The 17,147-nt window shown below is 41.7% G+C and overlaps 1 protein-coding gene across 4 annotated transcripts in view; it reads left to right on the plus strand.

Moving 5' to 3' along the window:
* The window catches only part of OGDHL (oxoglutarate dehydrogenase L), a 117,221-nt gene that overhangs the window by 71,511 nt on the left and 28,563 nt on the right, over positions 1-17,147 (plus strand). For all 4 annotated transcript variants that reach the window (XM_039481683.1, XM_039481682.1, XM_039481685.1 and 1 more), the window contains one exon: positions 5,730-5,857. In XM_039481683.1, coding sequence (XP_039337617.1) covers positions 5,730-5,857 — 128 coding nt within the window. The remainder of the gene's footprint in view (positions 1-5,729; positions 5,858-17,147) is intronic.

Raw genomic sequence — 17,147 nt, forward strand, 5'->3', positions numbered from 1 at the left:
GATTCCCGCCGCCCCCTACCCCCACCCCCAACAATGGGGAGGCAGAATCGTGGTTTACACAGGGCCTTAGACATGAATGAATACAGAATTTGATCGCTTGACAAAATATAAGTGGTGCCCCTGTCCCGATCTGACTCTCAATGGAGTAAAATCTTAATGATGTATTTAATTGAATTCTTTGATGCAAAACCCATTGCTGGTAGTGAATGAACTAGCAGCTGCCCTATGCTTGATTGTGATTGCCTACAGTAGCTCATGATGAACCAATTTGGCCTGTTAGCCTGTTTTCTTCTGGTATGTAGCTCCACATGTCTCTGCTTAACTTCATTTAGTATCAAACCTTTGAGGTTTTCTTCTCCCCCTTGATCTTTTACTTTTTTAACGGAATCATTGGGACAAGCATTTTTTAAGAAGAGATGCTTTCAATGGATTTATCTTCCTAGCTTCAGTGTTAGGATCTGTTTTCGTAAGGTGCTCAGCACATCCAGTGAGATGCTCAGCTCCCCCAGCTCTCCTTAAATTCAGGTAGGAGTTAAGGATGCTCAGTTCTTTGTGGACTCACGGCATTAGTCAGCTCTCTTAAAGTGATTGATTAATGTAGTGGCATTCTTCCAAAGACCTGCAACAAGGCAACATCCTGACTCTCTAATATAGCTTGTGGGAGAATTTTCTTTTTAGAACAAACAGCCTGATTTCAATATATATGCAAGGAAGTACAAAACTTAGCGGCTGCATAGCCATATAGGGTATGTCTAAACTTCAACTGTCGGGTTGTGATTTCCAGTGCGGGTGCACAGACTTGGGTAGTACCCTAAAATTAGCAGTTTTGACATTGTGGCACAGGTAGCAGTTTGGATGAGCCACCTGACTCCAAGCTCACTTGACCCCCGGGTCCAAGCTTGGATGCCAGCCTGAGCTGCAATGTCCAGGCTATTTTTAGTGCGTTAGCTTGAGCATAGCTAGTGCAAGTCTGTGTACCCACACTGGAAATAGCACCTGACAGCTGCAGTGTAGACCTACCTATAAGGAACACACAAAACCACATGCCATTTAAGAGAAGTCATTCAAACTAGCTAAGTTAGCAAGAGGCTCCTACATTATCTGATTATAGCTCTGGAATTTATTAATCAGCCTTTTGGAAAATCAGGAAAAAATTAGGACTGTTACACAGTTTAAAAAAAAAAAGTAGTTGCATGTAAAAAAAAAATAGAATACCATTTATTTAAATATTTTTGGATGTTTTCTACATTTTCAAATATATTGATTTCAATTACAACACAGAATACAAAGTGTACAGTGCTCACTTTATATTTATTTTTATTACAAATATTTTCGCTGTAAAAGTGACAAAAGAAATAGTATTTTTAAATTCACCTCATACGGGTACTGTAGTGCAATCTCTATCGTGAAAGTGCAACTTACAATTGTAGATTTATTTTTTTGTTACATAACTGCACTCCATAACAAAACAGTGTAAAACTTTAGAGCCTACAAGTCCACTCAGTCCTACTTCTTTTCAGTCAATCACTCAAACAAATTTTTTTTTTACATTTGCAGGAGATAATGCTGCCCTCTTTGGGGCTTGTTTCGCTCCTCCTCCTCTTCCGGCGGCCTCTGGCTGCGTCCGCTGGCTCTCTTGACGCCTCGCGAGAGCAGTGGGCTGGGGTGCTGTCTGGTGTGTCCCCATCAGGCCCCCTCCTCCTGACCCTATGACCCCACTCTCCTGTCCCCTGTCTGTTTGTCCCCCCGCACTCTGGGTTCCCTGGGCCCTGTGTGTCTCCCCTAGGCTGGGGGGGGTGGGCAGCTGGGGGCTTCCGCCCGCCCCCTCTCCCGGATAACCCAATAGTACAATATCACCTGAAAGTGAGAACAGCGTCGCAAGATATTTACATGCCAGATGCGCTAAAGATTCCTGTTTCCATTCATGCTTCAACCACCATTCCAGAGGACATGTGTCCATGCTGATGACGGATTCTGCTCGATAATGATCCAAAGCAGTGCAGACCAAAGCATGTTCATTTTCATCATCTGAGTCAGGGGCCACCAACAGAAGACTGATTTTCTTTTTTGGTAGTTCAAGTGCTCTAGTTTCCATGTCTGAGTGTTGCTCTTTTAAGACTTCTGAAAGCATGCTCCACACCTCGTCCCTCTGATTTTGGACGGCTCTTCAGATTCTTGAACCTTGGGTTGAGTGCTGTAACTATCTTTAGGAATCTGATATTTGAACCATCTTTGTGTTTTGTCAAATCTGCAGTGAAAGTATTCTTAAATCAAACAACATATGCTGGGTCGTCATCTGAGACAACCATAACACAAAATACATGGCAGAATGCGGGCAAAACCATGGAGCAGGAGACACACACAAATTTAATTAATGCATTTTTTTTAAACAAGCATCATCACCATTGAAGCATGTTCTCTGGAATCGTGGTCAAAGCATGAAGAGGCGCATAAATGTTTAGCTGATCTGTGATGCCAGGCGAATGCCTGTTCTCACTTTCAGGTGACGTAAATACAAAGCAGACAGCAATATCACTTGTAAATGTAAACAAACTTGTTTCTCTTAGTGATTGGCTGAACAACAGGTAGGACTGAGTGGATTCGTAGGCTCTAAAGTTTTTTGCATTGTTTTGTTTTGGAGTGCCCTTATGTAACAAAAAATAAATAGATCTACATTTGTAAGTTGCACTTTCATGATAGAGATTGCACTGTAGTACTTCTATTAGGTGCATTGAAAAATACTATTTCTTTTGTCACTTTTATAGTGCAAATATTTGTAATCAAATGTAAATAAAGTGAGCACTGTACACTTTGTATTCTGTGTTGTTATTGAAATCAATATATTTGAAAATGTAGAAAAATATCCACAATATTTAATAAATTTTCAATTGGTATTCTGTTGTTTAACAGTGTGATTAAAACTGCAATTAATCACGATTAATATTTTTAATTGCAATTTTTTTGAGTTAATCGTGTGAGTTAACTGCGATTAATTGACAGCCCTAGTAAAAATGAAATAACATAAATGCTTGTGGAGTTGAACACTGAAGTCTTCCATGATCATAACTGTTTGATTTATGGTAGCCTGCTCATGTTTGCCTGCAGCAGAGTAAAAGATCTGCCAAGTGCTTTTGCTAGAGTGGAATGACTGTATATCTTAATTGCAATTGGTTAGGAACAACTGGACAACATGGAATGAAATTAGAAATTACTCCCAAAAATCAGGCTAGGTCCTAATATATCAAATGATGGTATTTAAAAAGAGGGTGGGGGGAATCCCTGTAGAAATTTGTAAGGCTTAACATGTAATATTCAGACTGATTTCAACAGGGGAATGAGGCAGAAACATTTGCTCAGCATGGGGGCACAACTAAGAGACTGTGTAGCTTTAAATAAATCTTGTTTGCTGTTCACAGATTATGTGACCTGATGTGTTATAATAAATGTGTGTCACTCCCATAATCATTAACAGGAGTTCTCAAAATTCCCATGCATTGATATTAGAACAAGTCCTTCTACAAGAGACTGAGGAATGAACATTATATCCAGACATGCCCAACCCATGTGAAAAAAAAATGCAGAAATTGGGCTTGTTTTTGGCTTAATTGGTGTGAGTTGCTTGTTGGCTAGTTCTTGGCTTGTTGCTTGTTGCTTCTTTTTTTGGATTGGCTCCCAGCAAGGGGGGAGGGCAAGCAGGGACAAGGGGGGGAGAGAGTTAGGGGTGCACAGCAGGCCCACCACAGTCCCTGACTGCACGCCGGGGGGGATCTAGTAACATAGAGTGTTGGGATTCTTGGGGATTGGCTTGTTTTGGGCTTGTTTTGAAATGGGATTAGCTTGATTTTTGTCTTATTGTGAAAGTTGGGGTGCTTATTTACCACGTGAAAGTTGGCAACTGTGATTATATCCACTGTACCCTTGCTTCAACCTGTGATTACTGTAAAAATCAAATTAAGTAACATTTGAGAGATAAGCAATTAGAAGTGCTGGAAGTACTGTACTGTCGTCATGAAAACATCAGGGCAGTTATTCATTATTGTTTTTGCTATCTTGTAGCTTCCTAAGGTGTTAGCAGTCGTGTAGTTAGCAGTACTTTCCATGACTGTTTGGTTCACACCAGGACTCAGCCATATCTTTGTGGGGCACTGGGCAACAGAGGCTAGTCAGAGATCTGGAGCAAGATACAGGAGGCTGTCCCGTATCCAGCAGCCTCCATGCAGGATCCCCATTATGTTAATTTTAACAGTCTTGTTTCTTTTCTCAGGGGACACAACCCCATTAGCTCTCACTAGTAAATACAAAGATCAGCTAAAAGTGTAGAATTTATAATGAGCCTTTTACTTCCCACCTCAGCACTCCATATTGTTTATAATTAGCAGTAGAAAGGGGGCTGGATATTGCTGCAGATAAAAGTACAGTCCCTTTCTCTTCCAGCACCTAGGAATGAGGGAGGACAGGGGGTGGAGGGAGGGAACCTGAATCTGCATCAGCATGAAAAGTTGCAGAGAGATTGGCAACATCAAGATGTGATTTTTGTGTCTGTGTATCATTCTGATGAAGAGGTTCTCCAGCTACTCTTACTCTAGTCAACATCTACTAGGGAACTTAATTGTCTTCCCAAAAAGCATGCCACATTTTAGTTTTATTTTCCCCGTGTGGGTTTGAGGGATAGGGGAAGAGAGGTAGTATCAAGAAGGTATTCCTGCCTCAGAGCTACTCTTTATTTCCTGTTTTTAGTGTTGCTCTTCAATAATCCCGCCTGTCCATGATTTTATGCTATTAATTAATTTCTATATAGATTTGAGAGCTGTTTTGCTAAGATGCATTAGAACAGAGGGGGCTACAGAAAGAGTCTGTCTCTAATTTGTTCAGCATCGGCAGCTACACAGCACATAATAGCTATTATCAGTGTAATAGCCCTCCTTACCTTAGTGGTTGTAGAGCTGAACATATTGGTGTGATTCACTCAGTTAGTCTTGCTCAGGGAGTGAATGGATTACAGTAATTACTTCAGTCATCTCTGTTTTGATAATGTTCCTTGGTGCACCATTCTAATGCTGATTAATGAAGTTCTGGAGAGCTGTAAAAGGTGGGAATGGCAGTGCAAAGTGAAGAAGAGGATGCAACTGTTCTAAGTCTTGGTCCTTAAAAATACTCAATAGGTGAGATTTTGCTGTAAAAAGACAAACCACAGTCATTTTAGGAAGAGGACTAATAGAATTTCACAGCTCGTTGTAATTTGTGAAATGGCTACCTTTTGTGCAATAGTCTCCATCTTTCATGTTGTGTGGAGTGCAGAAATACGTCAATCTAACTTCTGTACCTATTACCTAGCAACAAAACTACAGTATTCTATCTGATAGAGAAGGCATAATGCTATTTTAATAACCGAGTATTAACTGTAAAAGATCTTCTAAATTTTTATAAATATTTTTAGCAAAAACTGCAGTGATGCTGATGCATTTTCATGACTCTTTAATCCCTCCGGTGTCGAAAAACCAACTATGAATAGCCAGTGAAGGAACGTTCATTTTCATGTGAATACTTTAACCTTATGTACGGTGGTACTTCTGTGATTCAGACAGGAGCTACAATGGTGTATAGAAGGGGTAGTTCCATTGAAGTCACATTTGTCAGGAAATAGTTTCTAAGATTTAAGGTAAATTAATCCTTGGGAACATATGAAAAACTATAGCCAAATAATCATTTGTGTCTACATCTATTTGTAGCCATCGCCACCATGTACTCCATGATCAAGAAGTTGACAAGAGGACATGTGTTCCCATGAATCACCTCTGGGAACAGCAAGCCCCCTACACTGTGTGCAATAGCTCCCTTTCGGAGTATGGAGTTTTAGGTAAGTCAGAAAATGCCTGGGAAGTTTTCTTATGCAGTAAGATGTCTCAAATGAGATTTGGGAATTGATGACTGCTAATTAGGAGCAATTTTGTTTAAATTGTAAATTAAAGATGGTTGAACCTGCACATATTGAAAGGTTCTGTTCCGCTAATATTTCAGACATTCAGATTCTTATCTGAGCCTCTTAGCTCTTCCATTAGATTTCTGGTGCTTCCTGCGGTTGGTCAGGCTGGAAATGCAACAAAAACAGCTTTTTTTATATCTTAGCGCTTCTGTTCTAGTAGGAACATGCAGGGCAAGGGCGTGAAAATGAAATAGTATAACTGCTAATCAGTTTTTTCTTTTTATTGAACTACCTGAAAAATATTTTGTCAAATTTACTCTAGTAATTTTATTTATCGTTTGTCCTTCCTTGATTAAGGTGGGGTTATAAAAATTATTATTACAACTAGTAGCTGAGAGCTCTTGCTATTGCACTGGTGTGGCATAATCCACCATCTGTGCTTTCTCTGTCTCTCTCACAACCAATGCAATCGTTACATGCAAATTAGCTGCAGAATAAAGGTGGTGATTGGTTGAGTTACCTCTGATATCACTGGGGTCTAGGTCTCTTGGTATGGCATAGATACATTCCTTGATGTGGCTGTACACCTCATGGGTGTAGTTGGTAAAGTCAGAATGGCTGAGAATTTATAAACTGGATGGTAACGACCCTGAAATCCAGTGATTTATTGAATTGGGTGATATTCTAAACAAAAAGAGCTCTCAACTATGCTCGTAGCTATTTCCATCACCAAAGACGTTCTAGGCTTCAGAGAGACAAAGATAGTGACAATCCTGGATTCTTATTATATAGACCAGTGGTAGGCAAACTATGGCCGATGGCCAGATCCGGCCCTCCAGACGTTTTAATCCGGCCCTCGATCTCCCGCTGGGGAGTGGGGTTGGGGGCTTGCCCTGCTCTGCGTGGCTCCTGGAAGCAGCAGCATTTCCCCCCTCCAGCTCCTCCACGTAGGGGCAGCCAGGGGACTTTGCATGCTGCCCCCGCCCTAAGTGTGGCCCCCACAGCTCCCACTGGCCAGCAACTGCAGCCAATGGAAGCTGCAGGGGTGGAGCCTGCGGATGGGGCAGCGTGCAAAGCTGTCTGGCTGGGCCTCCACATAGGAGCCGGAGGGGGGACATGCCGCTGCTTTTGGGAGCTGCTTGAGGTAAGCGCTGCCCAGAGCCTGCATCCCTGACCCCCTCCCGTGCCCTTATCCCCTGACTCACCCTGATCCCCCTCCCGCCCTCCAAACCCCTCGGTCCAATCTTGGAGCATCTTCCTGTACCCCCAACCCCTCATCCCCAGCCCCACCCCAGAGCCCACACCCGTTAGTCGGAGTCCTCCCAGATGTGTCTGCTCCCGCATCCCAGATGTGGCCCTCGGGCCAAAAAGTTTGCCCACCCCTGATATAGACCCTAATCCAAATTGTGCCCTTCTATAATGGACCATTGTGACGTTGCACTCTATATAATTTTATGAAAATATGCTAATATAACTGGAATATGCTTCATGCAAAAGGTCTCTTGTAAGGTATCATTACAAAGCTTATAATCTACTGAGTGTGATCATCCTATTTGTATAAATGTACCACTCTTGTATCTGAAACTAGAAATATGAAATATAACTCTGAGGGCCTATTGTAATTATACAACTTGTGGGCCATTAATGGTGGTTTGGAATCTTGATGACTCCCATTAACCAGGACAATTGACTGCAGATGGCTCTGTTTTATCTGTAAGTCTTCCTGTATACCTGTGTGCTGGCAAGTGGGTAATGAAGTTTTACAGTGACATGATCCAGTCACCTGAACTGGAATCCATCTTTAACCTGGTGTCTTTCCATTGAGAAGGAGGGGTGGGAACCCAGAGAGGGACAAAGGATTCCCACCTTGTGCAAAAGATATATAAACAGAACAAAGTGGGGAGCCATCTTGAGGGATCCCCTAGCTACCACCTGAGCGGGAAAGTCTGTACCAGGGGAAAGGACTGTGCCCAGACTGGGAAGGCATCCAGTCTGTGAAAGAAATGTATTGAAACATCTTTCAGGGTGAGATATTAACTGTACTCAATTGTATTACTGCATTAGGCTTAGATTTGCGTGTTTTATATTATTTTGCTTGGTAACTCACTTTGTTCTGGCTGTTACTACTTGGAACCACTTAGATCCTACTTTCTGTATTTAATACAATCACTTTTTTACTTATTAATTAACCCAGAGTATGTGTTAATACCTTGGGGGGGGAGGGGGAGAACAGCTGTGCATAGCTCTCTCTATCAGTGTTATAGAGGGCGAACAATGTATGAGTTTACCTTGTATAAGCTTTATACAGGATAAAACAGATTTATTTGGGTTTAGACCCCATTGGGAGTTGGGCATCTGAGTGTTAAAGACAAGAACACTTCTGTTAGCTGCTTTCAGTTAAGTCTGCAGCTTTGGGGCAAGTAATTCAGACCCTGGGTCTGTGTTGGAGCAGACGGGAATGTCTGGCTCAGCAAGACAGGGTGCTGGGGTCCCAAGCTGGCAGGAAAAGCAGGGGCAGAAGTAGTCTTGACACATCAGGTAGCAGCTCCCAAGGGGGGTTCTGCGATCCAACCCGTCACAGCATGATTGGGTCCATTGTGTCTTTTCAAAAAAATGATACTAAATATGTAAAATGGACTAGAAAAGTGGTGGTTGTTTTTTAATGTTGAGACTATGATGACCTGCCTACAATATCATGCATGCAGGTCTGCTCAAACTGTAGCATCATTACACACATGCTATAAAAATGCTTCCTCCCCCCTTCTTCTCCACCACTGTTCCTGTCAGCTGCTTAAAACCTAATTGTGCATCGTGTGAGAGGAGGGAAAAAAGGGGGGTGCAAATTCAGAACTCCTACTGGAGAATAGTTGACATTGATCACTAAAGGAGCATAGAGCTGAAACACACCAGGCATCCATCTTATACAATTTTCTGTTAAATACTAATAGTAATGGTGAAGTCATACTTAAAATCTATTTTTGCAGAAGGATGTTGGGCAACATATGCAGAAATTCATCAGCAAAGATTATGGGGGAAAGAATTATGAAGCAGTCAAGAGTCCAAACTGAAATTAAAATGGTTCAGAATGTTTCATCTTCTCATGTATTGGCACTTTGAAAATACACCATCTCTACATCATAGAGCTGCGGGGTTCTTTTGAGGGTATACAGTTGCTAAAGAGGGATTTTAGCTATATAATGTGGCTTTGCAAATTTATTAACAACATTATGAGAGGCGGAGCTATGAGTAAAATCAAGGATGATGGGAATATAGATATGAAAACCTATTCCAACCTTGTGTATTGAGTGCTATTCCAAATGTACTACATAAATTGAGATCACAAATCTTTGTTAGAAATTGCATTAATCGTAGTGAATCAAATTATACTTTGGCACTGGCCAGACATTTCACCTTCAGCTGGGGGTGAATGATTACCTCTCTGACAAGCTGTAGGTGGCAAGAGGATGATATGTGAAGCACAGAATAAAACTGACACATTTAATAATATATCAGTAAGTTTTATTGACTCTGTGGATAAATAATGAACTATTACATATCTATTTCACAACTCAAATGAAAGCAAAAGGGAAAAAATGAAGAGTTAATAGATAACAGTGGCTTATAATAGATTAGTATCTGTTATGTGGATATTTGGCTGTATAAACATCTTGAGGATTGTATTTTAATGTGTGTAAGTCAGTTAGGTCTACAGTGTTAAAATTCAGACAGAACAAGGCAGTGTGGTTAGAGCACAGGCCTAGGAGCTGGAGGTTCCTGGGCTCTTATGTGTTCTTCCCCTGACTTGGTGTGTGAGCAGTGATGGGACACTTCAGTGTTCTGTGTCTTAGTTTGTCCCTCTGTAAAATGGGTATATTGATACTTACTTGAGGTGGACAAGAGGGCAGAATTTCATATGGGATAAGATTTTTTTTTGCAATCCCCTTCTATATTTTTGCTCTATTTTTTTTTAATCCTGTTCATTTTTTAATGGGTGCACTAATTCAAATTCTGCAACTAGGTGGGTGGTGATGGTGGTGGTGTTAATGTATTTAAAACAACAAATACTTAGCCAAATGTCTGCTTTTGAAAAAAGTGAACACTGAAGCTATATAGATATAGATATATAATAGCATGGCTTCTTCTCTCATCTAGGTTGAGACGCTCCATCAGATCAGGGTACTGCCTTGTATAATGTGGCCAGTCAAATCTGATGTTTCCAGGGTGTGAAAGCATCAAGTAAACAATAATTGGACTCTTTTTATACATTTTAAAAGGGCAGTAAAAAAAATTGTTTTGCGGTTCTTCTTAAATATGTGTGGATGAAGGGTACATATGAGCACAAATTAATATTACTGATATTGATATTTTAAAATAATATAATTTTAAAATCCATAGCTATGGCATTCTCCAACAATGAAGGAAACAAAATGGACAAAGCAATTTACAGTGGATGAGTGTGACAAGCCAGATTTTTTAATTAGAAATGTTTTATTAGAAATACCATCTGGTATGTGAATGGGTTAAAATTTTAATATAATTAAGTCCTCTCCCTCTTTCTTTAGCTGTAATGACTTTAATTAATTTTGTTAACATTTACCATACATCATGGTGCTTTGAAATGTTTACCTTTGCAAATTTGTATTTATGGAGAGAGATCGTTTTCAGATGAGAGCGCTCCAAATGGATGTTTACCTCTTTTATTAAGAACTTTGATCAAACATAACTTATTTATCATTCTAATCCATTTTGCCAGTAACATTTTTAAGGAAAGGTTTTTTTGAATGGATAGTTTATTAATGTAATGTCATAGCTTCTAAGTGGTCAGAAAGTTTTGTGCACAAGGAATAGATTCTTCCTCAGGAGAGAAATCAACACCTTGTTCTAGTTCATATCTACATAGTTGTATAGAGCTAGAAATAGGAACTGTTCAGTATTATCTTATCTGTTCTAAAGGTTAATATTCAAACAAAACTATTTTGTACAAGAGGGTAACACAATCACTCCTGTAAAAAACAAAACAAAAAAAACATTAATAACCAAAGACATTATATGGGACAGAAACCCAACAACAGCAGTTGCACAGACACGGGATTAATTATTCTAGTCCATATACAATACCTAGACTTATTTACTCACTTCACAAGTTGCAGTAGGACTGCAGATATTAAAGCAGATATATTGTATCTTGCTTATCATGGTATTTGCGCCCCTAAATCAAGGCCTTGTCTACGTGGGATAGTTGCCTCAATTTAACTTAAATCTCTGTGTTAAACTGATACAAATTTCTATGTGGAAACTCTCTTATTTTGGCTTAATTTACACAGGATGCTGTTTGGGTGTCAGTTGTTTCTGCAGTAAGTTTGATTATTAGAGAGTGGTGGGAAGAGGGCTTTCTATGCAGAGTAGTTAGTGACTTCTCCTTTCTGGGCTGTCCTCTTTTGAATACAAGGGGGGGGGGGGGAAATGCAAAATTTCCCAATCTGAGGATTTGCTGCTTCAAGAGGAAGATGGAAAGAGGAGCAGAGTTTATTTTGTTCTAGGGTGACCATATTTCCCAAGGGAAAATGGGACACTGGGGGGGGGGGGGGGCTAGCCTGAGGCCCCTCCCTCTCCCTGAGTGGGGGACTGACCCAAGTCCCGTCCCCCCACGAGACTGGGAGTTGCTGCTTGCCTGAGCCCTGCCTGCCCCAGCCCTCCCCATGCAAGGCTGGCATCACCACTCGTCCCCCGCACCCATCCCACCCACGCCCACGTTCCTCCATACCCAACTTTTTTGACCCGTTGGCAAGAGCAAATGGAACAAATGCTAACTTTTGCCAAAAAGGTCAGGACAGCCAGGACAGGACAAGGCTTAAAAAAGAGACTGTCTCAGCCAAAATGGGATGTGTGGTCACCCTATTTTGTTCTCCTGTTACCACTACTGCATGCACAGCCACTGTTCAACAAGAAGCTTTGGAGTGGTTGTACTGGAAGTCTCTAATACTGAGGTGTGCCTGTGAAGGAAAAAGGAGTTAAGATTGTGGATTTAATTTGTGTCTGTGTAAACATGCAAGAACTCAGAATCGTTTTGGGAATTCCCTAAATTTCTGTGGATTAGAGCTCATTAAGTAAGAATGGATTGAATAGCCCTGCATGACAATACCACAAATTGTTTCCCTGGCAGGTGAAGAAGCAGAGTGCTGGCACCTGTTCAGAGCTGTGAGCTCTGCACCAAGTTATTGCTTTCTCTGTTAGGAGCATCTGGGGTATAATAGCTCCACTAAAATGATATTCTGACAAGACTGATTTGCCTCAGTGATAAAACCAGAACAGGCTAGTTACTTTGCATTGTAAAAAACTATTTGTTTTCAGATGCAAGGTGAGAGGGATGTGTACGTTTAAGGGTTGTATTCGAAATCTGTTTTAGATTTTGTTTGTTACAGTACAGCCTAGTGGATAGGGCATTAGATGGGGATTTGGCAGGTGTGGGTTCAATTCCTGGCTCTCACTAGTCTGCTTCTTGAGTTTAAGCAAATAACTTCCCTCCCTGGGCCTCGTGTCCCCATCTGTAAAATTGAGATGATGATAATACTAACCTTTTTAAAGTACGTTGAGATCTAAAGATGAAAAGCACATATAAGAGCTAGGCATTAGCATTCTGTTAACCTGAGTGTATTGTTTTAGTTGCAGCTGGATTATTGCAATTCAATTAAAGTCTCATAAAGATAGTATTTAGCTGCAGGTTATTCAGTTTCAGCAATCGGGAAGTCTGGAAGCATAATTGAGTTGCTTATTAAGCAAGGGTTGCCAACTTTCTAATCACACAAAACTGAACACCCCTGCCCGCCCCTTCTCTGAGGCCCCGCCCCTGCCCACTCTATCCCCCCTCCCTCTGTCACTCACTCTCCCCCATCCTCACTCACTTTCACCAGGCTGGGGTGGGGGGTGAAGGCTCTGGCTGGGGGTGTAGGCTCTGGGGTGAAGCTGGGGATGAAGGGATTGGGGTGCAGGAGAGGGCTCTGGGCTGGGACGGGGTTGGGGTGTGGGGGTGGGCTCTGGGGTGGGGCTGGGGATGAGAGATTTGGGGTGCAGGAGGTGGCTGCGGGCTGGGGCCGAGGGGTTCGGAGTATGGGAGGGGGTGTGGGCTCTGGGGTGGGGCTGGGGTTGAGGGGTTTGGGGTGCAGGAGGGGGCTCCGGTCTGGGGCAGGAGGTTGGGGTGAGGGCTCTGGCTAGGGGTTTTGGCTCTGTGGTGGGACTGGGGATGAGGGATTTGGGGTGCAGGAGGGGACTCTGGGCTGAGGCAGGGGGTTGGGGTGTGGGGTCCTGACAGTGCTTACCGTGGTTCCCAGGAACTGACCACCAGGTCCCTGCAGCCCCTAGGTGCATCAGTGAGGCTCTGTGTGCTGTGGCTGCCGTCACGCCGGCAGAAGCCTTCCTTAGCCCTGGGCCCTTGCTGTGCCACCGACCGGATTTTTAACAGCCCCTTTTCAACTGGGCATTCTGATTGAAACAGGATGCCTGGCAACCCTATATTGAGCAGAAGGCCAGAATATAGTTTCACCAGTTTATCTGGACATCTTAATAGAGGAAGAGAGCAGACATAATTTACAGGCCCCTTATACACACTCAGCCTACTAATACATATTCATTTGTTACTTTAAATGTGCTTTTTTGTATACGCCTATCTTTCTTCATTCTCTTGAACCTCCAACAGGGCTCTTATTGATGATATTCTCCTTATGGGAGTATGATTCTCTCTGTTGAGCTCTGGCTGGATACTTGCTTCTTGAGTTCTAAGACTTTCCCAAGTTCTCAGGTGCCTCAGAGCCATAGAATCATAGACATCTAGGGCTGAAAGAGACCTTCAGATGTCGTCATATAGTCCAGCCCCCTTCACTGAGGCAGGACCAAGCATACTTAGACCATCCCTGAGAGGTGTTTGTCTAACCTGTTCTTTAAAACTTCCAATGAAGAAGATTCCACAACCTCCCTTCGAAGCCTGTTTCATTGCTTAGCTATCCTTATAGTTTGAAAGTTTTTTTTCCTAATATCTAACCTAAATCTCTCTTGCTTCAGATTAAGCCAATTACTTCTTGTCTTACCTTCAATAGACATGGAGAGCAATCACTCACTGTCTTCTTTTTATAACAGCCCTTAACATATTTGAAGACTTATCATATTCCTCCTCATTCTTCTTTTCTGAAGACTAAACATGCCCAGTGTTTTTAACCTTTCCTCATAGGTCTGGTTTTCTAAACCTTTTTGTTGCTCTCCTGTGGACTCTTTCTGATTTGTCCACATCTTTCCTAAAGTGTGATGACCAGAATTGGACACACTACTCCCATTGAGGCTTCATCAGAGCTGAGTAGATTGTATGCTTCATTCTGGGAAAAGAGGAAATTCCCAGACACATGATATTTGAAGACAACAGATGGATCAGCAGAGACTCCTGGACCTTCTTAGGGCTGGAGGTGGAATTCAGTATGATTTTATGGTTGACTGGGAAAGGTGAGGAAGAAAGGAAGAATATTAATCTATTGATGTAAACTTTTTTGGAAGTCTTAAAGGTTTGAATTCATCTTGTCATTTGGAATAAGGCTGGTGCTTAGGCTTTCTGAACCATTTTCTTCCTAGTGAACAATTAAAAAATCATTACAGCAATAGTATTCTAAAAGTCCACAGTACCTTTCATTGTGAATGATCCCTATGTTTCTATAGAGATAATGATCTCACCACTGATATGCAGCTCTCTCTGTGTTGGAATATGACAGTGATGTTACTAGGGCAGCACTACACCATTTTTTTATAGATGGAGAGAGAGCCAATATCATTATCCAACTAAAACTGCAGCAGGAAATTAGGTAGACAGTGAAAAAACTGAGAGCCAGGTTCTTATAGGGCCATATAATGGGACTGTTGGAGGGCATAAGGGGGCTTCCCCTACCTCTTGAGCATCCATGTTTCCATGGCTCAGAAACCAAATAGATGTTAATGATTTCACTGGCTCTCCTGGGCTGTATTCAAGTTAGTGATTTAAAAGAGAGCTTGTGTATCACAATACCCGTCCCCGGTGTTTCATTTCTTTAAATATAGCAGCAAGTCTTTCCTTACGGTTTTCCTCTTACTGACATCAGACTAAGAAGTGATGTGTGGCCATCTCAAAAACACTTGCTAGATTATTTTAATTTTCATGCCTTAGGAAACTTGAAAATCATATGAATTAAGCTGCAGCCTTACTTTTGTTTCTTGAAAGATGCAAATTTTTGTGACAGTCATGCAAACTGCTGTGGGGGAAAACACAGAATGGGTTGTGCAAGTTGACACTTTGCTTAACACCACCTCTATCCCTGCTGTACTGACAAAAGAATGATCGAGAGAGCACAGGCAACAGGAACAGAACTAATAACTTGCACTTCTACCTTGCCTTTCATCTAAGGATCTCAAAGCACTTTGCAAACACTGAAATGAATAAGCCTTACCCAGTCCCCTTGTGAGCCTGGTATAGGATACATGTGTGTTGGGATCACTTGATCTTCCCCTTAAACACAGCCACTTCTGGGGTACAGTATAACAGTGTTTAGTGGTGCACAGCTTTCAAGGCTGAATCCCCACTCTGTCACTCTGAGTGCAGGAAGTGGGGGCCCGGAAAGATTCTAAAAATTAATACTTGTCACTCCAGGCTTGTATTACACTTCCAAAGTTACAGCTTTTCTCTGACCTTGGCTTAGTAAACGCTGCCACCACCCAACTGCAAAAAAAACTCCAAAATCCCTTGAACCCAGGAAGGAACACTTGGGAATTTCTCCCTGTGGGGTACCCTCAAGGCCTTTCATTCTCTCCCCTCCCCCCCCCCCCCCCGGCCGAAGAGCTGAGAAAGAAAACAAAGGAAATTAGCTGTGCTACCAGCTAATCAAACAACATGCACAAACCTCTTAGGGCACCAAAAATCCAACCCTGTTCTTAAAAAAGGTAAATTTTATTTAAAAAAAAAAAAGGAAAAAATACATCTGGAATTTAGGCTTTTGCTAGACTTTAAAAGAGCAGTTCCAAAAATTAAGCACCCAAACTAGCTTTCTTGGGGGTTCAGCTTAAGGGTTACAAGCAAACAAAAGCATCAGGGGTTAGCACAGAGGAGATCCACACGCCAAAATAAGAAACAAACCTGATTGTGTCTAACAAAACATTCCCCCATCCAAATAATTTCTTCTAGGTATGGAAGATACCTTTTCATATCTGGTTCAAACCTTGCACAGCATTCCTGCTATCGCATTGCTGCTCGTGTCCCTGCAGCCCAAAGAACAGCAGACCAAGTAAAAGTTTTTCCCATTTTAAACAGTTTTAAGCAGCTCTTTTTGTCAGGTGCCCACTTTATTTTTCTTTACCTGGGGGACTTTTTAACCCTTTACAGGTAAAGCAAGTAAAGAACAGCTACCAAGAGGGATTTTACAGCTTATCCCCACCCCCTTAATTTGTCTCAACAGCTACATTAAATAACAGTTTAGGACAGGAAGTAAGGAAGGGTACCATATTCATTTGAAATTTCAAGATAATATTGGTATACAGAACTTAACTACCTGGGTCAAAATTTTGGCCAGGAGACAGAGTTAAGCTCCCTATACTTATTAAAAGTTGATGACCACAAGTGATCAGGACTTTAGTTTTATGTCTCATCTGAAAGTTAGACTACCCCTGTCCTAATAGAGCACAGCATATGTGCAAATAAGCCTTGAACAAATTAGCCATATTGCATATGTTCTCAACCATGTCACCCAATCAGCAGAAATAGTCTCTTAATGTTTGTTTAAAATTAGAATGGGATTCAAACCTATCTGGGGAAATCTATTTTGTAAATACCCTTTGGGAACTTGCAGTGAAGAAGGTATACAGGCTTTACGCTCTTTGAATGTTCTTAGAGACAGCAAGACCACACCGAAAAGGAGGGCTGAGGTTTAAAATATCTTTTGGAAGATAGCATTGTTGGGGGTAAGGATGAGCAGCTAGGACCATCCAAGGACATTAAGTTGAAGGGAAAAGGCCAGTCTTTCTGAGGCTTTAGCCTTCTTTTGGCAAGAAGAGAACAAGGAGCATCTGTTGGAGTCATGGATGGGCCGTTCACAGAGTTCAGCACCACAGGGACATAGTGGTTCATCAACTTTCTTTCATCAAGATGGGTCCAAACATCTGGAATAGAATTTCAATAGGAACTGTGCATAAAAAGTCACTTTCCAAAAGTGGATACAAACAA

Source organism: Mauremys reevesii, linkage group 7, assembly GCF_016161935.1.
Source record: "Mauremys reevesii isolate NIE-2019 linkage group 7, ASM1616193v1, whole genome shotgun sequence".
In the NCBI taxonomy this organism is placed as follows: domain Eukaryota; kingdom Metazoa; phylum Chordata; order Testudines; family Geoemydidae; genus Mauremys; species Mauremys reevesii.